The following is a 27,683-nucleotide window of genomic DNA, read 5'->3' as shown; positions in this document are numbered from 1 at the left end:
AAGAACACATTTATATCATTTATATAATAATTATAAGTTAAGTATGAATATGTAGTAAAAAGGTTATTAGATTTTCATTGAGAAATATGCACTCAAGTCACGCAATATTTCTGCTGCAGAACTTGTGCATATTTCTCGATACAAATGTAATAACCTATAAATATGTAGGTTTATGTTAAGTCAATTTTTCTATTGTCCAAAAATTGAAAATACCAGTTCATCTAGAACTGACATGTCACTGCATTTTTGCACTGCTTGCATTTCTTGTCGACAATTAATCTGGTAATTTCAAGTCAGGCATGTATTCACTGCAATAAAAGGTCACATTTCCTGTGGTTTTAACTATTGTTTGAAAGCGAGAAACAATCTTATTTCATGCTCAAAATTGCATGTTTTCATGCATGCTCCATCATTGAGCTGTCTTGTTTTCAGTGTGCTACTGTTGTTAAGTGGGGGAAATGATTCATAATACAATCTTGGTCATTAAATATTAATGAGAGAAATACATGCGTATTAAAACAAAAACTGAAACACTGGAAATTTTGAAGCCAATAAAACTTCACCTCCAAGGGTACAAAATTAGAAGGATTTTCATTAGTGTACTTTCACATATAAGTATTGTAATTTATATCTTTTTTATCGCATAGTGCGGCAATTTTCCTTTGATCTTTGCAGCATGTTATACATAGTAACACACATTATTACTACAAAACTGTGCTGATATCTTACAAAACTGTTGCGATATATATCAACACGGAAATCTCTATGGAGTTTCATAAGAAAAAAAGTGTTCCGATATATATCAGCACAGTAAAACTGTTCCGATATATATCGGAACACTTTTTCTCTATTGAGGTCCTATCAAGGGAGTATAATTTTTTCCTTTCAAAGAAAAGATGATTTTAGCTCAGTCCAATTTACAGTTCACAGAGAAAGAATTGTCACAAACACCTACATTTATAAAGTAAAAGAATAAATAAACTAGAATATTTCAAAAACACATGGAATATATGAAATTCTGAGATTTCTCAAATGTTTCTTTTTCTTTGATTTTTTTTACAAACAAAACAACAAGTTTTACAATATGTCTGGCCAATGAAATGCAAAGATTTAAAACCAATGCAGAAATTTGTTGGGTACTTTTATCTGGGGAACACATTTTCTAAAACAGAAGTTTTAGTGTTTCAGTCAGCGAGGCGCAGAAAGGGAATCAAAATAGTAAAAATAATAATAAACAAATTTAAATGAAAATAATATATAAATTTTAATGATAAACTATGCGATAAAACAGTTATAATATGTAATGCTCGTGTGTTACCAGGATATATCAGAGCTAGGGGTACATCTCGTTATTTTTCTCTTCACATATCTGTCTCGGCCTACCGGCCTCGACGATATGTGCAGAGAAAAATACCCTCGATGTACCCCTAGCTCTGATATATCCTGGTAACACACTCTCACACATACTATAACTATTACATATGACTGACTGTCTTTTGTATATTAGTATTTGCTGTAAAATATTGTATGGAGTATTAAGTTTCATTCTTAAGTAATAGTTTAGTCGTAATTATAATTTAGATTTCTTCTTGTAAAAGTTTCATGGTTTTGACCTAGTTTGATAACATTGAACTTGCGTAGGGCGCTTTTCAATATTTTGATGTTCAGCATGATTTTACTAGTAATAGGCACCATTGATGCTTCACAAAAATGTTGTAGTTTTGTGTCAAAGTCGGTTACCCGAACTGCTAAGAGAGTCACTCTCTCAGTACATATCTCCTGAATAATTCATAAAGACTGATTATTTACGTATACGAAACTGTCTCTAAAGTGCCATCTCCAAATTAGGAAGAACCCATTTTCAGCAGAATTCTTTTCACTTGTTTTGATTCATTGTCATCCTCACTAGTGTAATAAAGCATAATCTGCCAGCACCAGAGTCCAACCTATTGTATATAATATTGATTAAACCAATCATGACTCATCTCTCCACAATGTTTATAGATGTCAATTGACATTGATGGATTCTCTGCAGGTTCTTTGATCAATGGGTTATAGCTCACCTCATTCTGAAGCAGTGTATCCAAAGACTCCTGGTGAGCTATTGAGATCACTTTGTCACCTATAGCAAAGACTCTTGGTTCATGGGTTGGGTTTAATAATTTAATAAAAATAATTCTTTGAAGACTGTCTGCCAAAACAAGCGATGAAAATGTTGGTTTATTTGTTAATGTACTAGGCCTTATGCTAGTTCAGATGTGGAACTTGGTTACCTTGGTATGAAAAAACTAGGTTACCAGGTCAGATCATAGAAAAACATGAATGCTTAAAAATACAAGTCATGAAACTTGGTCAGGCTTTTTGTCATTAACCCTTACCCTGCTCAATTTCTATAAAGAACTTGTCCATCTTTCAATTTGGACAGTACCATTAACTGTGAAAGGGGTGCTTACCTAAAAGATACTGACTGAATGGCGAACAGTGCAGATCTTGATCAGACTGCACGAATGTGCAGGCTGATCATGATGTACACTGGTCGCAAAGGCAGAATCAATTGTGCCCAGCATGATAAGAGTTAAGGAAGCTAGGTTAATGTTGAAACTAAGTCACCTGATTGTTTTGACTAGATTGATAGATCAGATCATTGAAACATCTTGTTGACAATCTTGACAGCACTTCTAATACACCATTTTGAAATGGGCATATTATGTGGTGGCATGTGCGTCTGTTTGTTGGTTCATCCGTCATATTTCGTGTCCGGAGTACAACTTAATAACTATTCAAGGTATTGACTTTAACGTGGCATATTGGTAGATGCTAATGAGACAATGTGCAGATCACAAAAGCCAGGTCAGTAGGTCAAAGGTCAAGGTCACAAATGGAACTCAGAGGTCAATTTTGTCCCTCAAATTTTGTGTACATGCATAACGTAATAACTGTTCAAGGTATTGACTTTAAACTTGACAAACAGGCAGCTGGTGATGAGAGGATATGCAGAACATATGAACCATGTTTGTATGTGAAAGGTCAAGGTCACACATTGAGCTCAAAGGTCAAATTTGTCCATCATATTTCATGTTCGGAGCAAAACTTAATAACCACTGAAGGATTTGACTTCAATCTTGGCATATAGGAAGGTGGCAATTAGACAGTATGCAGAGTGCATGAACCAGTTTTGTGGGTCAAGGTTATAGCAAGGTCAAATCTGTCTGTCATATGTTGTGTTCAGGGCATAACTTGATAACCAATTAAGGTATTGACTTCAAACTTTGCATATATGTAGGTGGCAATGAGAGGATAAAAGTGGGTGTTGATGAAGTGACTTGAGGAAATATTCAATTACTGCTGCCATACTAAACTCCCCAATCCCCCACCGACTGTCACATTACATCCCGCTCCCTTCCCCCCCCCCCCCCCCCCCACACACACACACACACACGCACCCTCCTCCTCTGATATAGTACTGCGGGCCTATATTACCCAGCTTTGCAGAACTCTTGTTATGGGATCTTCATGAAACTTGTTCAGGTTTTTAGTCTTTTTTTCAAGTCCTTCAGATTCATTGATTCATTCATGCCCCATAGAAGACATGGTCACCTTTCCCAATATTGTATGCAGTGGAAATTTTTTTAATCTACCTGCTTGCCCAATTTCATGAATATTGCGGAGAATTGTTACCCTGTATCCCTAGTCCTTAAAGCTCTTAGTTTGTTAAAATAGCATGATTGTAAGGGTACTGGGCTAGTTTTTCCTATATGACTACATGGGAAATTTTAGAATCTTCTCCACTGAATCTGCAGGCCTGCTTTTATAGCAGTCAGTTTGGCAGATATATTTCTTTGATGACTTAACGCAAATTGTACCTGATTGAACTTAGGTGAGCAATCATGGGCTATCATGGCACTCTTGTTTATTGATCTACACCATGTGTTCTCTTATTAAAAACTTGGCTTATTAATGCTACCATAAATCTGTAGTTGTTTTTTAAAGAGCATTCTTTGGTCATCATTATAGAGTTTGATGATTTTTCGTTGTTAATGATAAAAGATGCATGCACTATTCAGTTACAGTTCTGCACTTCGATCTTTGTTAAAGTTCACCTCTAAATAAATTCCATGTTTATAAAACCTGCTTATAAAGGAGACTGTTTTTCTCTCTGTGAATAGGGTAAATTAGTCTGTGTTGATAGACCAACAAAGACCACGTTTTTCATCTCCCAAGGGTGGTAGTTATAGTGTACATTTTTGTATTTATATGTTATAATTTATGAAATTAAAATCTATAATGATACTGTAAATAGATGTACACAAGGCATGCCTTTCTAATGCAGAATAAAAAATATTTCTTACATTTTTACATATTTTATATATATATTTTCTACTGTGGAATCTTGTCTGACTGACCACAGAATGCTGCTTTTTGATAAAACAGATTTATGAAAGTGATTGATATTGGTTTGGCTGATTGGTAAAAAAAAATAAGAACTAACCTGACTGGACTGACCAGACCTGACCCAATGGACTGGTAAATGACATTAACATTTTGCTTGCCAAAATGATTTTTGACTGCATACAGTGATGAAATAACATAATATATAAATGATGTTTATATTTTAGGTGAACGAGATAACTTACATTCTGAATGTAAGTACAACTTGCATCAAACCAGGAAATATATCGGACGGACATTTTTTGCGCATTCCAGTGAACGACAATTACAGTGCCAAACTTATACCATACTTTGAGCAGGCATTCCAGTTTCTAGGTTTGTAATACTGGCTTATTCATATGAGCCGTGCCATGAGAAAACCAACATAGTGGCTTTGCGACCAGCATGGATCCAGACCAGCCTGCGCATCCGCGCAGTCTGGTCAGGATCCATGCTGTTCGCTAACAGTTTCTCTAATTCCAATAGGCTTTGAAAGAGAACAGCATGGAGCCTGACCAGACTGCGCAGATGCGCAGGCTCGTCTGGATCCATGCTGGTCGCACACCCACTATGTTGGTTTTCTCATGGCGCGGCTCATATGTGTAGTTGTATGTTCATAGTAACAAAGTTACATCAAGATGTTAACGAACTGAAACTATTGTCACTGATTAAATTCAGCTGATTACATCTGCATGTTAAAATGGTCAAAACAAAATGTTAAGAAGTCATCAAAAACATTGATGTTGAGGGCATTGTCACTATTCCCAACATGGATATTATGGGAATCTCTTGTCAGAAACTGCTGAAACAACTTCAAAATGATTTCATGCAAATGTTCTTTGGGTGACCCTCTACCAATATGTTGCTCTTAGATTTGCCTTTGTCTGTGAGTCAGTCTGTGCTCCCATCCATCGAAATTTTGGTCGCTTATATCATCAGAAGTATTTGACTTAGAGACATCAATCTACAGAAACCTTAACTAGCATGTACGTCTCTGAAAATAAGGTGAGCAATCTAGAGCAGTTATAGCCCTCTTGTTCTTTCTTGTATGCTAATTTGCTTGTTAATTACATTACAGATAAAGTACGAGAAGCAAATGGATGTTGTTTGGTGCACTGTTTGGCAGGGATTTCCCGATCTCCAACATTGGCCATCGCTTACATCATGAAATACTTGAATATGTCCTCTGATGATGCTTATAGGTAAAAACTATTCATTAAAGTACACAGATAAATATAAAGTATAGATGGTAGCATAAATCAAAAGAGGAACAAAATGGTGTAGTCCACAAGTTCATATGGTTGCATGTACCTCACACTGATCGTAAATCTGTAGACAGATAGTACTGGTCAGAAATCACTAATTTCTATGTGCCAGCTCAATTCTTTTTGAAAAATTGTGCTAAAGCTGGCATTGTTTGAATACACTTGCCTCTGAGTTTGTTAGCTGATATTGTGAACCTGAGAAATAAAAGTTCAAGTAAGGTCTCCATGTTAAAAGACAGCAATTAATTGCTTGTTTGGAAGTATTAACTACTGTACATATAAATGACTTTCATTGATGATTTGATTTCAATATGTTTTTCTAGTTTTCACAGCTTACTTACATTTTTAGCTCGACTTTTCGAAGAAAAATTAATGCTATTGCACTCGCCCCCACGTCAGCATCACCGTTGGTTGAAGTTTTTGATAAAGTCAAATATCTCTGTTACTATCAAAGCCATTGACTTGAAACTTAAAATAATTATTTATTATCAAAGTCTACACCAGGAGTAACAATCCCCATAACTCTGATATGAATTTTGACAGAGTTATGCCCCTTTTTAATTTAGAATTTTTTGGTTAAATTTTTTGATAAAGTCAAATACCTCTGTTACCATCATAGCTTTTGACTTGAAACTTAAAATAGTTAATTACTATCAAAGTCTTCACCAGGAGAAACAACCCCCAGAAGTCTGTTTGAATTTTGACAGAGTTTTGCCCCTTTTTAACTTAGAATTGTTTGGTTACAAGTTTTTACTGGCAAAGTTCTAATTCAGTTAAGCACTGAAAAAAGGCGAGCTTGCTGTCTTATGGACAGCTCTTGTTATTCAAATGAGATACTGTTCATGCCACAGACACTTCCGGTCCTGATAATCTGATATGAAATTTTATATTTGCTATTAATAATAAATCCCATCATCCTGCCTTCATACATGATACAACACACAAAAAATCAGTGGGTTAGATTGACATCATCACGTTGAATTTTAGAAAACAACTTTTTTCAGAATTATGTATTGAAACAATTACCATTGCATGGAAAATGTTGTAACTAACAAAATGAATGGTCACATCAATGGTTTTTATCTACAAACAAGAAAATTATAGCCATTTTTTTAATCACTTCACAATGTCGAATTAGAAATAAAAGAATTTGTGCAAAGTCTTCCCACTTCTCCCTAAAGTCTCACCACTTCTCCCTAAATCAGCTCGAGGGAGAAGTGAATTCTCCCAAAACACTGGACCTAGCTTGAGCCCTGCAAGTAATACCAAAATCATTCAAATATTTGATCATTTAATGAGGTTAAACAGTGTAAATGGCATTGTAAACACTAAAATGTCTGACTCCATGGTTAGCCATTTTCTTAAGACTTGGTTGTGATGAACTACCGATGGCTTGAACAAATTTTGAGGGACCTTGCAAGTTCAACTGTATGTAGGACTTGGACATTAGATAAGAGCACCTGGAAGTTGTTCATAGATTTAGTACTACATGATATTGAGAAAGCAAAGTATTGTATTCATATGTAATTATATATTCTATTTTAGATACGTGAAGGACAAACGACCAACAATTTCTCCTAATTTTAACTTCCTCGGGCAGTTGCTAGATTTTGAGAAACAGTTGAAACAAGAGAAAGGTCTAAACACCAGTAGCAGCAGCGATAGCATCTGTAGTGACAAGTTTGATGCATCTTCAAAACTTGCAGACTTTAACAGCACACGCAATTCAATGACGACATCCTGTCCCAGCATATCATGGGAACAGCCGTCGTCAGAATTCAGTCCCCCGACAATTGTCTCAAGGAAATTACATTTTCAAAGTTCTGAAACACAAATATCTCAGGGTTCATCAAAACATGGTGAGGATGGTAAATCAGTGACTTCAGAAGACAATATAGAACAAAATATAGGAAAAGGTAAACATAGACGAGAAAGTTTACCATTGACAAAATCACCAGTGAAACATTTTTTCAAAAGTCAAAGTCTGAAGATTAATCCAGCAGTTTCTGTTGAAACACATACTGCGAGACCAAACATGCTGAATCTTGGTATTGACACAAGCAGACGCCTGCCAGTTTCTCTAAGCTTTGGCCATGAATCAAGTGTACTGCAAGCATCGAAAGCATTATCAGATATCAAAGAGGCATCAGAAACACCATCTCCGATTGTGAATTCAGAATCACAGGGGTATATTAACTCTACCTCAAGGAAACACACAAGTACCAACAATGCACCTCCATTGTTTACCAACAATGCACCGCCATTGTTATCGCCATTTCCGTGTGGTGAAACAACGATACCGGTGCATTCTATGACAGAGGACCAGAATTACGTACCTTATTCAGGGAATATACAAAGACATACAAATAGCACAACAGATTTTGAGTATTCAAGTGTTGTGACATCAGAAAAATCAAAACATTGTGAAAGTGAGCAAGTTCTTTCTAGTCCCTCTGAATCAAAATCATTGACTGACCTTGTAACTCCTATGACCCCAGACACACCAAGTGCCACTTTACCCTTTTCTTTCTCAGGACCATTTATAAAAGCAGGTGGTAAGAGACCGTTACGTAGTTCTTTATCGTTATCGTTGTCACCAGTAGCACCTCATACACGTGAAAACTCATCTACAAAAACTGATGAAGCTTGCTCTGCAATGAGCTTTGCACCATCTGCTTGTAAAATTGAACGGAAGTTACGTGCAAAATCTCATGAACCAGAATCCTCCAACAGGTCAAACATTCCAACCTTTGCACATCCAGCAACGTCATGCACTTCACCAGGTTCAGTGACAATGTCGCACAAAGTGAAATTAAAATCATTCAATTTATCAGCATCGTTGCCTCTGTCTTTAGCAGCACAGTCTCCCACCACATCCCTAGCCAGGCTCCATTTTGGTAGTGCTGAAAATAGTGATAGTGAAAACGAGTCAGCGAAAATGGACACATCAGATATCTCACAGTGTTCATTGCCCTCCAGAGGGCAGTTAAAGCTTGGTTTTAAGTCCTTAAATGAAAGTTTGGAAAAACTGAGTAGCTTTCCTTCTACCTCTCTTGACAAACTGAACTTTACCCCATGCTTTTCAAGCTCAAATGAAAACTTGAATTCAAGTTCCACAACTCCACGAACAAGTGGTGTGAAACGACCTTTGAATAATGATGTTCATAATTTGAAAGAAACAGATATAATGTCGCCTGGATCACGAGGCAGTAGTATTAACTCGAGTAGTAGTAGTTCAGTGTCATCACCTACAAATAACCAAACAAAGGTTGTAGTTAAAAAACGTGAAGGACGTGCAAAAAGGCCTATGGTAAGGCCAAACAGTATTGCCTTTTCAACGTATCCCACTTTTGACCTTGGGTCGGATTGTCAGGATTCTCCAAATTCTGCAAGCAGTTCTGCCTCTCAGGACGACACGTCAGAATTGTACACACAAAATGGGAAAAAGTCAAAACCTTCAGAATACATGACTGATGTAAGGTTCCGACTTGGACGATATTCAGAGCGGGAAGTGTACAGGCAGATAACGGCTGCAATGGAAGCTGCGATGATGAAATCGCAGTCATTTGATGCCAGTCGTAAATCACGTAGCTTAGATGATATACTAAGTTCAGAGGATGATAGTTCTGCACCAAATTGTGAGTTTTCACACTTTGAACGTGTTTTACGTCGTTGTGGTTTGAATCGTGATAGATTTGCCTCCCCTCCTTTGTTGTTAGAAAAACTTGCATGTGGCACGGATATTTCCGAGCACTATCATTCGAGCAGCAGTTTGTCCTCAACAAGTAGTCATACATCGCTTCATGGTAGTATGGAGCTTATTCAAGTTTCTTGACACAAATTATCTGAAAATTCTTACCTATTATCTGTACATAGTATTTAAAAAAAATTTGGACGTCCGTGCAATTTTATTTGTAAAAGTATGTTAACTACGATTTTACTGGCATTTCTTGGAATCATTTGAGAATTTACACCTTGTAGCTAAAAAGTGACTTTAATGTTGGATTGACTGCTGTTTGTTTTTGTTGTTTTCATTTTTGAGTTTTGTTATTGTTATTATTTGTTAGATATTTACTAAACATAACTTGAATTCTTTGCTTCGCTGTGAAGCTGCTTTATTTATGTTTTTGTTTTTGTGCACAAGTTAATAATTATTGATTTTAAGCAAGTATCCTGGGTTTTGCTGTAGAATATTTTAAAGGTCATATTTTCTATTTCATTGATCTTAAGAAAATCTAACAGAAAGAGAAACAAACTATGATGATAATAATTAAGTTATCCAAAGACAATGTTGAGACAATTTTTAGAAGGTAACCATTTTCTTCTAAGATAAATAATGAACGTTTGTTACAGACAAGCAACAGAGACAGTATTGTCATGAGTTTTACTGTTGTAACAAGTTAGCGTTGTAGTCAATGTAATCTGCTGAACACAACCTGCTTTTATGGTGAAGATAATTGAATGATCTTAAAATAAGACTTACAGTCTAGACTGCTTTAGTGACCTCTTCTTTTTTTCAGCCACTCCCAGCATTGTAGGACATGAATTCTATCCCCACAGTCCCCTTAGTATACCCGTATGCAGTTAATTTGTTTTATAGGGACTTCCAAGTCCCCGGCTCAAAATGTTTTCTATCCAATTTATTAACCTAGAGCTGTCTTTCCTTATCTGTTGTTGAATGGTACCATGATTTCTCATGATAAGAATAAATGGTAAGATAAAAATTAAAATGACACAAATCAAAGCTTCTTGCGTGATATCAAATAAAAAGAGAAACTGTTAGAGTATTTAAACAGGAAATGAAAACAAAGATGATAATAAAAAAAAAATATTGTTCAGGCAAACAGAACATAATGTTATCAAACTATTGTATGCACTTGGATCATAATAAGTTAAGCTCTCTTTGAATAAGTTGATCATTTCCTGGTTAGTTTATTGCAGTGCCATTGTTATTTCTATGAAAAAAAAAGAAGTTTAAACAACAATGAAATATTCTAGAAATTTTAGTTGAATATCTTTCTTAACCTTTATCTGTTTTGATTGGGACTGTTTTATATGAACACTTTTTCTAGTGGCTCACCTGTATTGTCACTAAAAACAGTCTAGACTGTACTTGCTGTTTTTGACAAAGTGAACTTTGTTGCGTTAAAGATTTTGATGACAACATTTTCATGATTATTAGTTATATATCAGTATGTGCTAAGTCCCTTGGTACCTAAACTTCCATGTATTTATACAGTTTTCAGATAGGCGCAAGTATTCACCTTAAGAAAAGCTCAAAAGTTAATGTTACATTTAAAAGTTAAAGATATAGGTAATTTTGCTAGTGTCCAGTCTATAACATTTTATGCATTATTAAAATGCCTAATGGCACAAATATTTACAACCACAAGACGATGCTATTGCTATTTTACATAGCACAGCTGAACTTAGAGCTTAAAGCTTACCTGAGCCAAAGGATATTCAACAAACTTGGTCAGAAGCATCTGTGCATGGACCTCACACAAGTTTGTTCAGATGGTTCTGCTTAGGGGCTGCCAGAGCTAAAAATAGAAAAAAAGACAAAAGATAACTTTATCTAATGGACCACTTGATTGATGCTTACCCATGTTGATCAGAAGCAAGGTTAAAATGAGGTGGTAAGGTGAGAGACTTCTGGCGAAATTATGTAAAATCCAAAGTAAGCTATAAACGATTTCTTTAGATGGACCTTTCATAGGTTTGTTAAAAATACTTCACTTGCACCTGTTGTTTTTTATGCCCCCGAATGGAGGCATATAGTTTTTGAACCGTCTGTCGGTCTGTCAGTCTGTCTGTCGATCTGTCAGTCTGTCCGCAATTTTTGTGTCCGGTCCATATCTTTGTCATCGATGGATGGATTTTCAAATAACTTGGCATGAATGTGTACCACAGTAAGACAACGTGTCGCGCGCAAGACCCAGGTCCATAGCTCAAAGGTCAAGGTCACTCTTAGACATTAAAGGATAGTGCATTGATGGGCGTGTCCGGTCCATATCTTTGTCATCGATGGATGGATTTTCAAATAACTTGGCGTGAATGTGTACCACAGTAAGACGATGTGTCGCGCGAAAGACCCAGGTCCGTAGCTCAAAGGTCAAGGTCACACTTAGACGTTAAAGGATTGTGCATTGATGGGCGTGTCCGGTCCATATCTTTGTCATCGATGGATGGATTTTCAAATAACTTGGCATAAATGTGTACCACAGTAAGATGACGTGTCGCACGCAAGACCCAGGTCCGTAGCTCAAAGGTCAAGGTCACACTTAGACTTTAAAAGATAGTGCATTGATGGGCGTGTTCGGTCCATATCTTTGTCATCGATGGATGGATTTTCAAATAACTTGGCATGAATGTGTACCACAGTAAGACGACGTGTCGCACGCAAGACCCAGGTCGGTAGCTCAAAGGTCAAGGTCACACTTAGACGTTAAAGGTCATTTTTCATGATAGTGCATTGATAGGCGTGTCCGGTCCATATCTTTGTCATTCATACATGGATTTTAAAATACCTACGCATGTCAATGTGTGACACAGTAAGACGATGTGTCGTGCGCAAGACCCAGTTCCGTAGGTCAAAGGTCCTAAACTCTAACATTGGCCATATTTATATATTCATTCAAAGTGCCATCGGGGGCATGTGTCATCCTATGGAGACAGCTCTTGTTTTTAATCCGATTTCACTCACTTGTTGCCCGCGTATTGATCAAATACGCATTAAGGGCTTGAAAGTTTGTGTTGTGCTTATCTCCAAAAGTAGATCTATTTGACCTAGAGTCATGTACTTTTATGGTAGTGGTGATGTTGTACATCTGTGTAAATGTTTTTGACTCCTCTCTACAGGTATTTGTATTTTAACTGAAGTTTGTGCCTTTTTTTCATTGAAAATATCATCATCGAGGCGCAGTTTTACAGTTTTCTTAACAAAGAAGATGATATGTTAAATTTATTTAAGTCTTGAAATGTCAGCAAGTAACATATGATATTCAGTGACAGTATGGGGTACTGGGTCTTATGGGTACAATCTCATTCTCAAATGATTGTGCTTGATCTCATTTTGGCTAATAATAGAAAAACTTGTTCTCGTGAACTACTTGACACATCTTTCACCAAACTTGATCTGTAGTAAGGTGGAAAAGTCAAGGCCCTACTCAGGTTGGATTCATTTGTGCCTCTTGTTTATCAAAACATAATGTTATTTGCAATTGAATATGTTGTACAAATGCTGAGCACAGTTTTGTGGCTAGGTCCATGTCCTGTTACAACACATGATTTATGAAATGAAACATTTCTTACTAATTAACATTAATAGAGCCACACATCAGCTGAGGGCTCAGAGCGAAACTACTGTAAATATATATATCAGTAAAGAACAAGATGTATTAGTTTCGTGCTGAGCACACATCTTTTAAAGTTACTTGTTCATAGGGAAGGAATGAAATTTTTATTTTTTATATAGTATTTTAGAGGAACTTATTAGAAATAAAATTTATATCTAGTATTGAAAAATAGTAGAAGAAGAAATAGAAGTCATGAATATTTGTGAAAACCAATCCTTTCCAAAGTTTTTCAGTAATCTTGTACAAAAGGCAACTTTCACAAAACAACAAGTTTAAATTCAAGAGAAAAGAAGTGTGCACAAGTAGCTTTAAAGGATGGCACTTGTATGGCATTTCTTCTTTTTTTTTCGTTTTATTTCCTTTAAACCAGTATGGGGTTTACCAAACATGTTTCTTTTTTTCTCCTCTGTATCATATTTGTTTTACTGTTAAGTAGCAGACATTTATTTTTTTATATATTAAAGAAAGAGAACATGTATTTGCTTCATATACAAACAGACATGAAGTAGTGGAGAATTTGTTAATATACAATTGTTACTTTTGATGTATTTCTATTGTGCAAGCACATGGTCATGCTACTTTAAACAACTTCTTTGTTTTTCTTTGTTTTTTGTTCCAAATGACTTGCCAGCTAAACTGGTTCAAGTGCTCACTTTCACTATGTCAATGGATGTATTTGATTTAGATATTAGACTTTCCAGTTTAGAATATTAACATACATGGGGTGTCATTAAGGAGATGAATCAGAATTGCAGTAGGAAGAAGTATGTCATTAATGTAATCTGTAATTGAAGCTCAACAATAATATATGTAATTGAAGCTTCTGTAAACTTCAAACAATCTAGATATGTAATTGAAGCTTATGTAAACTTTAAACAATCTAGATATGTAATTGAAGCTTATGTAAACTTTAAACAATCTAGATATGTAATTGAAGCTTATGTAAACTTTAAACAATCTGGATACGTAATTGAAGCTTATGTAAACTTTAAACAATTAAGATATGTAAATGAAACTTATATAATTTTTAAACATTAATTGAAACAGTTTAAATATGAACTCATATAAACCTCAGTAATTGGAGCTCATATAAACTTCAAACAATATAAATATTTAATTGAAGCTCATATGAACTTTAAACAATTTAAATCTGTAATTGAAACAGTTTGAATCTGTTACTGGAGCTTATATAAATTTTATAACCATTTTAACATTTAATTGAAGCTCATGTAAACATTAAACAATTCATATCTGTAATTGAAGCTCGTAGATTTTAAACATATTTAATCTGTAATTGAAACTGATACAAACTTTAAAGTGAATTTTCTCCTTTTGGCTGTTACTTATTAACAGACACATTTTTCAAGTGGTTGCCATTAGCACTTGTTTCCATTAGTAGTCTTACACACAACCTTTATAGTATTCTCCTATTGCCTTAATGTTTTCTGTGCTGCTTTTTTGATTCAATATTTAAGATAAGTTAAATTTTTAAATACATGTACCATTGAAAGCATAACTGAAGATGTTATTCCACTTATTACAACTATTTCTTAGTTTTTAAGTGATGTATTGCCAAAATTCATGATGTAATCTAATGTTTACCAGAATGAAATTACGCTGTAGGTATATTTAAGTCATTTGAATTGTAAATTGAGAAGAATATCGTATAAACCAGTCTTTTTGATATATGAGCCGTGCCATGGGAAAACCAACATAGTGGGTTTGCGACCAGCATGGATCCAGACCAGCCTGCGCATCCGCGCAGTCTGGTCAGGATCCATGCTGTTCGCTTACGGTTTCTCTAATTGTAGTAGGCCTTAAAAGCGAACAGCATGGATCCTGACCAGACTGCGCGGAAGCGCAGGCTGGTCTGGATCCATGCTGGTCGCAAACCCACTATGTTGGTTTTCTCATGGCGTGGCTCATAATTATTATGTGAGTGACAGAGTGATAGAGTTGACACTTGAATCAGTTTAGTTGAAATGGTAACAGTTTTCAGGCAGTTGCCGCTTTGTCCATCTGTCTGTATAGAACTTCTATTTCATTGTATAAAGATCTGTTTTATGAATGGGGTTGTATTGTACCATATCAGTTGAATGTGTAGCAACAGGTGGGATGCTTAAACAATAAGATAGAGCATTCATTTACATACGGTTTTGTTGTCACTGATAAAAATTTCTTAATTGAATCTTGCTTAGAAGAAATTTTACAATAGTGAAGTATGATGAGCATAGTTATGTTTGAATTATTGATAGAAAATGCCCTTTGTTACTGACATTGTTTGTTTCACATTGCATGATTTTCACTTGCTTTCCAGTTCAGTGTTAACATAATTTTAATTGAAGTTTTCTGTTTGATTTAACCCTTACCCTGCTAAATTTCTGTAATGAACTTGTCCATCTTTTAATTTGGACAGTACCATTAACTGTTAAAAGGGGTGCTTTCCAAAAAGATACTGACTGAATGGAGAACAGTGCAGACCATGATCAGACTGCACGGATGTGCAGGCTGATATTGGTCTGCACTGGTCGCAAAGGCAGAATCACTTGCTGCCAACAGGCTAAGGGTTAATTAAAGATTGAAATTGTGATGTTAGATAAATAAACATCAGATGATAAAGCCGTTTTATGATAAAACAACCTTTTTTAAAAACTGTTTGATGATGAAAACAAAATTCATTAAAATAATGTAGCTGAAGTTTAGAAAACCCTACTCATTCTTCTGTGATACCAAAAGTGGACACATTAAATTTTGTAGAGTTTGTTTTTATGTGTGCTATATTGTAAGTCTTTGCAGATTCAGTTTCAATCAAGATCACTGTGTGAAATAAGGGTTGAAAGGGAGAATTTTGGGGAGTGCTCTACTCTCTGCTCTGTAATTTGTTTGTATATTGCTTCCATCTTTAGTTCACAGACATTAAAATTCAGTGTTGTAAGTTTTTTTGTTTGTTGTTTTGTTTTATTTCTTACCCATCTTCCATGCATGCAGTTTTCAAATTTATTTATGTCCTTGTAAATGTTGTGGTGCACATTTTTCATTTATGGTCCCAGGCCACCAGTTCTATTTGCACATTTGTTTTACTCAAAACATACTGGCAACACTGACAATAAGGTAAGGCTTAGAACCCTTCTGCTAAAAACCAAAGAGTGAAAATGAATTTAAGCTTTGTCTTTCAATATTGAACAAGACATTTTGACACCTTTGTTAAAGTTTTGCACGCAAGTACATACAGCTATAATTTCAAGGCATATAGCTTTGAAACCTATTTTTTCTAGGTCAATTACTTACCTCACTGAGTCAAGTCCCATAACTCTGACATAATTATATTTTGGCCAAATTATGCTCCCTTTTGGACTTAAAAAATCCTCATATTTGATGGGCATGTTAGTAAAGGCCATTTATGGCCAAAATGCAAAATAAAGGAAAAAACTCGCAAATAATTGATTTTTTGTGTAAGTATTATACAAGATGTATGCAACAACATATAAAAAGTATAGAAAAGTATCATGATGCAAAATGTCTATTTTTGGGGTTAAAATGTTTAAAATATTAATGAAACTGCGGATTTCTGGAATCGGCTCATAACAACAGATTTATGCATCTAACGAGGTCCAACTTTGGCACTACATTAGATTACTATATTGTGCAAAATGTAAACTAATTAGAAATTTAGAAGAAAACAAAATGGCGTCCTAAATCCAATATGGCCGCCATAAAAACGACATTTGAACCAGAATGTCGTCGATTTTATGTCAAATTGTCTCATATCATTGCTTTACATATAATAAGCTGGTTATTGTTAGTAACAGTATGCAGTTTACCTAAGATGGAAAACATACTCGCAGCAGGTTCAATACGGGGCAACAGTGAAGTATACAGACAAAATTGCCGAGTCATTCGGCAGTAGAAATTGTCGTAAAGCAGCAATAACTTCCTTATTTATTAACAAAATATATGAGTATGGGTACTTTTCTTTCTTAGTAAGATCATTTCCAATATGATAATCATGGTTTTGAGGCAAAATTACATTAAAAGGTGTTTTCAGTTAATTTTCTTTTTCATTAAATAGGAAAATGGCACAAAAAATATGGTAGATTCAAATAGTCCTCAGCTTTTTTTCTTCCTGTTTTTTTGCTCTGTAGAGCTATTTTCCTTATATTTTGCAATTATTTTTCTGAAATGACATGCTTGACATTGCAATAATAAAATGACATAATTTGTCATGGAAACTTATATCATACACCACCACTACAATCTGGGGTCTCAGTTTCAGCTGATTTTGCAATTTGTGTGTTTGACTGAAAATATTTTTCTTGCATCAAACATAACCCCCACTTTTCTTTTGATTTTTATTCAGCACTGATAATATTCTTCAAGAAAATGTAAGTTACAGACATTCTAAATTGGTCCTGATGTGTGCTGCAGCCATTGCAAATATGTCAATTTTATACAGTATAATTCTTCATGTGAGGAAGCCATCCAGCTGGCTTACGGAAGGTCGGTGGTTCTACCCAGGTGCCCGCTCTTGATGAAATAATGCACGGAGGGGCACCTGGGGTCTTCCTCCACCATCAAAAGCAGGAAAGTCGCCATATGACCTATAATTGTGCTGGTGCGACGTTAAACCCAACAAAATAAATAAATTTATATAGTATAAAGACAAACAGCTATTTAGTGTGTTATAACCTTATGAACGACTTGGGTTAATAACAGTCATAGCTGGATCTCAGCATCACACATTATGTTAAATACAATCGTATAGTAAAAGAGAACCAACTATATGTTAGATCAAGTACTCGTGTATTCAATGTAAAATATGTTCGAATTTGCACCAGTCAGAAACAAGTTCCATAGATAGCACCAGTCAAAGCACACCTCTGCTAGGGTATAGATAAGTAGATGAAATTACAATGAAGTCATTCTGTATCCACACATCAAGGATTCAACTTATAATATATCCCAGTACCTTGAAAAAAGAGCTGTTGCAGCTACACTGTCAGGGCAGATCAATTATATAAAAAAGATGTTTGAGACTAAAGAAGAGTTGCAGTATTGTATTTCGAGCGTTAAGGCCAGCACATAGAAATGAAACCTTTACGGTATAGATGATAGCAAATACAGGCTGATCATCGGAAATCTGAGAAAGACGTTTGGTTTGGTCATCGTCTGAGTCAGTAAGAGAACGAGGTTCAACGTTATCGGCGAAGTACATCCAAGGCATTGGGGTCATTTTAATGCTATATTTTATAGCATATAAGCGCTGAGAATCCAGGAGTTACGGCAATCATACTGAGTTGCAGCTTCATGTAAGAGAACACCGGCTGAACATCTATGCGAAAGGGCACTCGTATGTTGTCGATTCAAAGACATTGGCTGACAGGAACTTCAAAAAAAAGAAAAAAAGTCTTATTATATAGGAGTTTGAGCTGATTATCATTAGTTGAAGATTATTAGTTCGAAACATTGAGTGATTCGCCTGACCCCTGAAATCATTACAGTCATGAATCATTTAGGCGAGGTAGCCAGAGAAAAAAAAATATTTATAAGGTACTGTATATAGTCTCACCAGCTCTACGTTTTAACATGGGACAGTCACCATAGCGATTGGACCAATTACATTGTTCAAGTTACTAACGGCGTAAGCATTTTCCTGTGTCATATAACTCGTGTCCTGATATTTACATAAGCTATGTGGAAGTGTTGTTATGATATAGATTTCTATGCTACTGCGAATCGTACTTTAGTAAAATGTATTCAATTAATGTTTTTGTTAAAGGTTATGACACACTTAATAGCTGTTCTTTTTTTATTCTTTATAACATTCACATATTTCCAATGACTGCAGTGCACATCAGGACCTATTTTAAATGTCTGTAACTTATATTTTCTTGCAGAATATTGTCAATACTGAATAAAATGAAAAAGGAATGCAGAATAAATATTTTCAGTCAAACACACAAACTGCAAAATTAGCTAAACAATGGGATCCCAAACTATAGTGGTAGTGTATGATCTAAGTCAACATGACATATTCTGTAGTGTTATTATTTTATTATGAAAATGCTACCTACATGTCAAGCATAGATCTATCATTTGATTTTAGCAAATATTAAAAAGAAAATAAGGAAAATAGCTCTAAAGAGCAAAAAGTGAGGACTATGTGAATCTGTTATTATGCGACTACGATTTTTTGACAATTTTCCTATTAAGTGTCTGTATGCCTATGAGAAAAAACTTTTTTCTCTAAGATTGTGACAGTTTCATTTGAAATGTGTAAATACAAGGTTTTAGTTTACACCAACAATTTCTAAGGTTTTATGGCAATTTCAGTAACGTGTGACAACTCGTCAAATTTTGGCAAAAATAGCTGTCACAACATAATTTTCAATCAGTTATCGTAACTGTAGCCTACTTTTGCCCTGTTTTGTCATTTTCTACTGTGATCTGCTACACTGTCGGGGCAAATTACACATTTAAACTGTAAAATATGTTCAACTGTACCTCTAACTACTAGAAATTAGCAATCCTTAGGATACCAAAATGCAGTTTTGAGAAAAAATACTGTGCATACACACAAATACATTGAAAATGTGTTTTTTTTGTGTTTATCAACATTTAAAGCAAAATTGCAATACATTTGTCATCTTTAATCAAATTCTAGTCAAAGTAGACTTTTCCCATCCTCATCAGGTCAAATTTCAATTTTTACCAATGTTCCCTTGTATGTTACAGCACACTAAATAGCTGTTCTTCGTTATTCTATATAAAATTGTCATATTTCCAATGGCTGCAACACACATCAGAACCTACTTTAAATGTCTGTATCTTACATTCTCTTGACGAATATTGTCAATGCTGAATAAAAATCAGAAAAATGGGGGTCATGTTTGATGCAAGAAAAATATTTTAAGTCAAACCATTTTTAGCGCCATTTTCTTTTTCGGGGTCTGTATTGTCTAAATGACCCTGTGGCGGCCATTTTGGAATTGAGAAGCCATCTTGAATTTGTTTAAGATTGAAGTTTGTGTGTCTTCTATGATGCTGGTCATTTTTCACACTGTTTGAACTTTGTGAAATGCTTAAACGGTTTTCCTGTGTAATGAGAATTTAATGGCGGCCATCTTGGATTTTGGCGGCCATCTTGGATTTTTTTAAAAAGTCATGAGCTTAATTTTTTTAAGTTATAATTCTCTACTACCATGCAAAATTTCGCTTTCTTAATAAAAATAATGACATCATTATGGGCCGATTCCAGAAATTCACAGTTTCAATTATATTTTTAAACTTTTTACCCCAAAAAATGCATTTTGCACCATGATAACATTCTATACTTTTAGTATGCTGTTACATACATATTGTATAATGCTTTCACCAAAAATCAATTCTTTGCGAGTTTTTTCCCCTTTTTTCATAAATGGCCTTTACTATGTTGCTTGTGATTAAACTAGCAGACTATTGACATGTAAACACTGTTCAGGAGTGATATAACTAGCAGACTGTTGATCTATGTACACTGTTCAGGTGTGATAAAACTAGCAGACTATTGACATGTAAACACTGTTCAGGAGTGATATAACTAGTAGACTGTTGACCTATGTACACTGTTCAGGATTGATATAACTAGCAGACTACTGACATGTAAATACTGTTCAGGAATGATAAAACTAGCAGACTATTGACTTGTAAACACTGTTCAGGATTGATATAACTAGCACTCTAATGGCATGTAAACACTGTTCAGGAGTGGTATAACTAGCAGACTGTTGACCTATGTACACTTTTCAGGTGTGATAAAACTAGCAGACTATTGACATCTAAAACTGTTCAGGATTGATATAACTTGCAGACTACTGACATGTAAACACTGTTCAGGAATGATATAACTAGCACTCTAATGACATGTAAACACTGTTTAGGAGTGATATAACTAGCAGACTGTTGACCTATGTACACTGTTCAGGAGTGATAAAACTAGCAGACTTTTGACTTGTAAACACTGTTCAGGAGTGATATTATTAGCAGACTGTTGACCTATGTACACTGTTCAGGAGTGATAAAACTAGCAGACTTTTGACTTGTAAACACTGTTCAGGATTGATATAACTAGCACTCTAATGGCAAGTAAACACTGTTCAGGATTGATATAACTAGCAGACTGTTGACCTATGTACACTGTTCAGGTGTGATAAAACTAGCAGACTATTGACATGTAAACACTGTTCAGGATTGATATAACTAGCAGACTACTGACATGTAAACACTGTTCAGGAATGATATAACTAGCACTCTAATGACATGTGAACACTGTTTAGGAGTGATATAACTAGCAGACTGTTGACCTATGTACACTGTTCAGGAGTGATAAACCTAGCAGACTTTTGACTTGTAAACACTGTTCAGGAGTGATATTATTAGCAGACTGTTGACCTATGTACACTGTTCAGGAGTGATAAAACTAGCAGACTTTTGACTTGTAAACACTGTTTAGGAGTGATATAACTAGCAGACTGTTGACCTATGTACACTGTTCAGGAGTGATAAAACTAGCAAACTTTTGACTTGTAAACACTCTTCATGATTGATATAACTAGCAGACTACTGACATGTAAACACTGTTCAGGATTGATATAACTAGCAGACTACTGACATGTAAACACTGTTCAGGATTGATATAACTATCACACCATTGACATGTAAACACTGTTGACCTGTGTACACTGTTCAGGTGTGATAAAACTAGCAGTCTGTTGACATCTAAACACTGTTCAGGATTGATATAACTAGCAGACTGTTGACCTGTGTACACTGTTGAGGAGTAATATAACTAGCAGACTATAATAATATCGTCACCTCAACGCAACAAAGTCGTATCTTCTTATAAATTTATAATAAGCTATGACTTTGTTGCGTTGAGGTGACGTATTGACTTGTAAACACTGTTCAGGAGTGATAAACTAGCACACTATTGACATGTAAACACTGTTCAGGAGTGATATAACTATCAGACTGTTGACCTATGTACACTGTTGAGGAGTGATATAACTTGCAGACTATTGACTTGTAAACACTGTTCAGGAGTGATAAACTAGCACACTATTGACATGTAAACACTGTTCAGGAGTAAACTAGCACACTATTGACTCGTGAACATTGTTCAGGAGTGAAAAACTAGCACACTATTGTCATGTAAACACTGTTAAGGATTGATATAACTAGGAGACTATTGACATGTAAACACTTCAGGAGTGATAAAACTAGCAAACTATTGACTTGTAAACACTGTTCAGGAGTGATATAACTAGCTGACTGTTGACATATAAACACTGTTCAGGAGTGATATAATTAGCTGACTGTTGACCTATAAACACTGTTCAGGAGTGATACAACTAGCTGACTGTTGACTTGTAAACACTGTTCAGGATTGATATAACTAGCTGACCGTTGACCTGTAAACACTGTTCAGGAGTGATTTAACTAGCTGACTGTTGACCTGTAAACACTGTTCAGGAGTGATATAACTAGCTGACTATTGACTTGTAAAAACTGTTCAGGAGTGATATAACTAGCTGACTGTTGACTTGTTTATTTTGTTTAGAAGTTATATAACCAACAGATTGTTGACCAATATAAACTGTTCAGGAGTCTTATAACTAGTAGACTGTTGACCTATATACACTGTTCTAGAGTCATATAACCAGTAGTCTGTTGACCTATATACACTGTTCAGGAGTCGTATAACCAACAGGCTATTGACCTGTAAATACTGTTCAGGAGTGATATAACTAGCATACTGTTGACCTATATACACCATTCAGCAGTTACATAACTAGCAGACTATTGACCTATGTACACTGTTCAGGAGTGATATAACTAGCAGACTATTGACTTGTAAACACTGTTCAGGAGTGATAAACTGGCACACTATTGACATGTAAACACTGTTCAGGATTGAAATAGCTAGCAGACTATTGACATGTAAACACTTTTCAGGAGTGATAAAACTAGCAGACTATTGATTTGTAAACACTGTTCAGGAGTGATATAACTAGCTGACTGTTGACCTATAAACACTGTTCAGGAGTGATATAATTAGCTGACTGTTGACCTATAAACACTGTTCAGGAGTGATACAACTAGCTGATGTTGACTTGTAAACACTGTTCAGGAATGATATAACTAGCTGACTGTTGACCTATAAACACTGTTCAGGAGTTATATAATTAGCTGACTGTTGACCTATAAACACTGTTCAGGAGTGATACAACTAGCTGACTGTTGACTTGTAAACACTGTTCAGGATTGATATAACTAGCTGACTGTTGACCTGTAAACACGGTTCAGGAGTGATGTAACTAGCTTACAGTTGACTTGTAAACACTGTTCAGGAGTGATATAACTAGCTGACTGTTGACTTGTTTATTATGTTTAGAAGTTATATAACCAACAGATTGTTGACCAATGTAAACTGTTCAGGAGTCATATAACTAGTATACTGTTGACCTATATACACTGTTCTGGAGTCATATAACTAGTATACTGTTGACCTATATACACTGTTCTGGAGTCATATAACTAGTAGTCTGTTGACCTATATAAACTGTTCTGGAGTCATATAACTAGTAGTCTGTTGACCTATATACACTGTTCTGGAGTCATATAACTAGTAGTCTGTTGACCTGTAAACACTGTTCAGGAGTGATATAACTAGCAGACTGTTGACCTATATACACCATTCAGCAGTTACATAACTAGCAGACTATTGACCTATGTACACTGTTCAGGAGTGATATAACTAGCAGACTATTGACCTGTAAACACTGTTCAAGAGTGATATAAGTAGCAGACTGTTGACCTATATACACCATTCAGGAGTTACATAACTAGCGGACTCTTGACCTATGTACAATGTTTCAGGAGTTATATAACTAGCGGACTGTTGACCTATGTACATTGTTCAGGAGTTATATAACTAGCGGACTGTTGACCTGTGTACAATGTTCAGGAGTTATATAACTAGCAGACTGTTGACCTATGTACAATGTTCAGGAGTTATATAACTGATGGACTGTTGACCTATGTACAATGTTCAGGAGTTATATAACTAGCGACCTGTTGACCTATGTACAATGTTCAGGAGTTATATAACTAGCGGACTGTTGACCTATGTACATTGTTCAGGAGTTATATAACTAGCGGACTGTTGACCTATGTACAATGTTCAGGAGTTATATAACTAGCGACCTGTTGACCTATGTACAATGTTCAGGAGTTATATAACTGGTGGACTGTTGACCTATGTACAATGTTCAGGAGTTATATAACTAGCGACCTGTTGACCTATGTATAATGTTCAGGAGTTATATAACTAGCGACCTGTTGACCTATGTATAATGTTCAGGAGTTATATAACTAGCGACCTGTTGACCTATGTACAATGTTCAGGAGTTATATAACTAGCGAACTGTTGACCTATGTACATTGTTCAGGAGTTATATAACTAGCGGACTGTTGACCTATGTACAATGTTCAGGAGTTATATAACTGTCGGACTGTTGACCTATGTACAATGTTCATGAGTTATATAACTAGCGGACTGTTGACCTATGTACAATGTTCAGGAGTTATATAACTAGCGACCTGTTGACCTATGTACAATGTTCAGGAGTTATATAACTGGTGGACTGTTGACCTATGTACAATGTTCAGGAGTTATATAACTAGCGACCTGTTGACCTATGTATAATGTTCAGGAGTTATATAACTAGCGACCTGTTGACTATGTATAATGTTCAGGAGTTATATAACTAGCGCCCCTGTTGACCTATGTACAATGTTACAGGAGTTATATAGCAAAGCGAACTTTTTGACCTATGTACATTGTTCAGGAGTTATATAACTAGCGGACTGTTGACCTATGTACAATGTTCAGGAGTTATATAACTGGCGGACTGTTGACCTATGTACAATGTTCAGGAGTTATATAACTAGCGGACTGTTGACCTATGTACATTGTTCAGGAGTTATATAACTAGCGGACTGTTGACCTATGTACATTGTTCAGGAGTTATATAACTAGCGGACTGTTGACCTATGTACAATGTTCAGGAGTTATGTAACTAGCGGACTGTTGACCTATGTACATTGTTCAGGAGTTATATAACTAGCGAACTGTTGACCTATGTACATTGTTCAGGAGTTATATAAGTGGCGGACTGTTGACCTATGTACAATGTTCAGGAGTTATATAACTAGCGAACTGTTGACCTATGTACATTGTTCAGGAGTTATATAACTAGCGGACTGTTGACCTATGTACATTGTTCAGGAGTTATATAACTGGCGGACTGTTGACCTATGAATGTTCAGGAGTTATATAACTGGCGGACTGTTGACCTTTGTACATTGTTCAGGAGTTATATAACTAGCGAACTGTTGACCTATGTACAATGTTCAGGAGTTATATAACTGGTGGACTGTTGACCTATGTACAATGTTCAGGAGTTATATAACTAGCGGAATGTTGACCTATGTACAATGTTCAGGAGTTATATAACTAGCGGACTGTTGACCTATGTACAATGTTCAGGAGTTATATAACTAGCGGACTGTTGACCTGTGTACAATGTTCAGGAGTTATATAACTAGCGACCTGTTGACCTGTGTACAATGTTCAGGAGTTATATAACTAGCGACCTGTTGACCTGTGTACAATGTTCAGGAGTTATATAACTAGCAGACTGTTGACCTATGTACAATGTTCAGGAGTTATATAACTAGCGGACTGTTGACCTATGTACAATGTTCAGGAGTTATATAACTAGCGGACTGTTGACCTGTGTACAATGTTCAGGAGTTATACAACTAGTGGACTGTTGACCTATGTACAATGTTCAGGAGTTATACAACTAGTGGACTGTTGACCTATGTACAATGTCAGGAGTTATACAACTAGCGGACTGTTGACCTATTACAATGTTCAGGAGTTAAACTAGGGGAAATGTTGACCTATGTACAATGTTCAGGAGTTATATAACTGGCGGACTGTTGACCTATGTACAATGTTCAGGAGTTATATAACTGGCGGACTGTTGACCTATGTACATTGTTCAGGAGTTATATAACTGTTGGACTGTTGACCTATGTACAATGTTCAGGAGTTATATAACTGGCGAACTGTTGACCTATGTACAATGTTCATGAGTTATATAACTAGCGGACTGTTGACCTATGTACAATGTTCAGGAGTTATATAACTAGCGAACTGTTGACCTATGTACAATGTTCAGGAGTTATATAACTAGCGGACTGTTGACCTATGTACAATGTTCAGGAGTTATATAACTGGCAGACTGTTGACCTATGTACAATGTTCAGGAGTTATATAACTGGCGGACTGTTGATCTATGTACAATGTTCAGGAGTTATATAACTGGCGGACTGTTGACCTATGTACAATGTTCAGGAGTTATATAACTGGCGGACTGTTGACCTATGTACAATGTTCAGGAGTTATATAACTGGCGGACTGTTGACCTATGTACAATGTTCAGGAGTTATATAACTGGTGGACTGTTGACCTATGTACAATGTTCAGGAGTTATATAACTAGCGGACTGTTGACCTATGTACAATGTTCAGGAGTTATATAACTAGCGGACTGTTGACCTATGTACAATGTTCAGGAGTTATATAACTAGCGGACTGTTGACCTATGTACAATGTTCAGGAGTTATATAACTAGCGGACTGTTGACCTATGTACAATGTTCAGGAGTTATATAACTGATGGACTGTTGACCTATGTACAATGTTCAGGAGTTATATAACTGATGGACTGTTGACCTATGTACAATGTTCAGGAGTTATATAACTGGCGACCTGTTGACCTATGTACATTGTTCAGGAGTTATATAACTGGCGACCTGTTGACCTATGTACATTGTTCAGGAGTTATATAACTGGCGACCTGTTGACCTATGTACATTGTTCAGGAGTTATATAACTGGTGGACTGTTGACCTATGTACAATGTTCAGGAGTTATATAACTGGCGGACTGTTGACCTATGTACAATGTTCAGGAGTTACATAACTAGCGGACTGTTGACCTATGTACAATGTTCAGGAGTTATATAACTAGCAGACTGTTGACCTATGTACAATGTTCAGGAGTTATATAACTAGCGAACTGTTGACATGTAAACACTGTTCAGGATTGATATAACTAGCAGACTGTTGACCTATAAACACTGTTCAGGAGTGATAGTGACCTATTAACACTGTTCAGGTGTAATATAACTAGCAGACTATTGACCTGTTTATTCTCTTCAGGAATGATATAACAAATACACTATTGTTTGTTTTGGCTTTTGGGGTTAAGTATCACAACAACACAATTATAGGTCATATGGTGACTTACCAGCTTTTGATGATGGGAGGAAGAGCCGAGGTGCCCCTGCGTCAATTATTTCATTATGCATGAGCACATGGGTAAAACCACCTATCTTCTGTAAGCCAGATGGATGACTTCCTGTAAGAAGAATTCACTTGAAAACACACCAGAAACCTTAACCATTTCACCATCGAGGCCCCCAGCAGACTGTAGACTTGTATTTACTGTTCAGGAGGGATAGAA

The 27,683-nt window shown here is 35.8% G+C and overlaps 1 protein-coding gene across 10 annotated transcripts in view; it reads left to right on the top strand.

Annotated features, from left to right (window-relative positions):
* LOC123551487 (uncharacterized) overlaps positions 1 to 27,683 on the top strand; it is an 84,903-nt gene that overhangs the window by 51,325 nt on the left and 5,895 nt on the right. For 9 of the 10 annotated variants that reach the window (XM_053540958.1, XM_053540955.1, XM_053540961.1 and 6 more), the window contains 3 exons: positions 4,617 to 4,764; positions 5,507 to 5,630; positions 7,239 to 15,991. In XM_053540958.1, the coding sequence (XP_053396933.1) occupies positions 4,617 to 4,764; positions 5,507 to 5,630; positions 7,239 to 9,528 (2,562 nt within the window). In that variant the 3' untranslated portion in view covers positions 9,529 to 15,991. Of the gene's footprint in view, positions 1 to 4,616; positions 4,765 to 5,506; positions 5,631 to 7,238; positions 15,992 to 27,683 lie in introns of those variants that run through there. The other variant, XM_045340463.2, reaches the window with a different exon arrangement.

This window comes from Mercenaria mercenaria, chromosome 4 (genome assembly GCF_021730395.1).
Source record: "Mercenaria mercenaria strain notata chromosome 4, MADL_Memer_1, whole genome shotgun sequence".
NCBI lineage: Eukaryota > Metazoa > Mollusca > Bivalvia > Venerida > Veneridae > Mercenaria > Mercenaria mercenaria.
The sequence above is the reverse complement of the archived record's forward strand: the minus strand, read 5'-3'. Positions and strand labels throughout refer to the sequence as shown.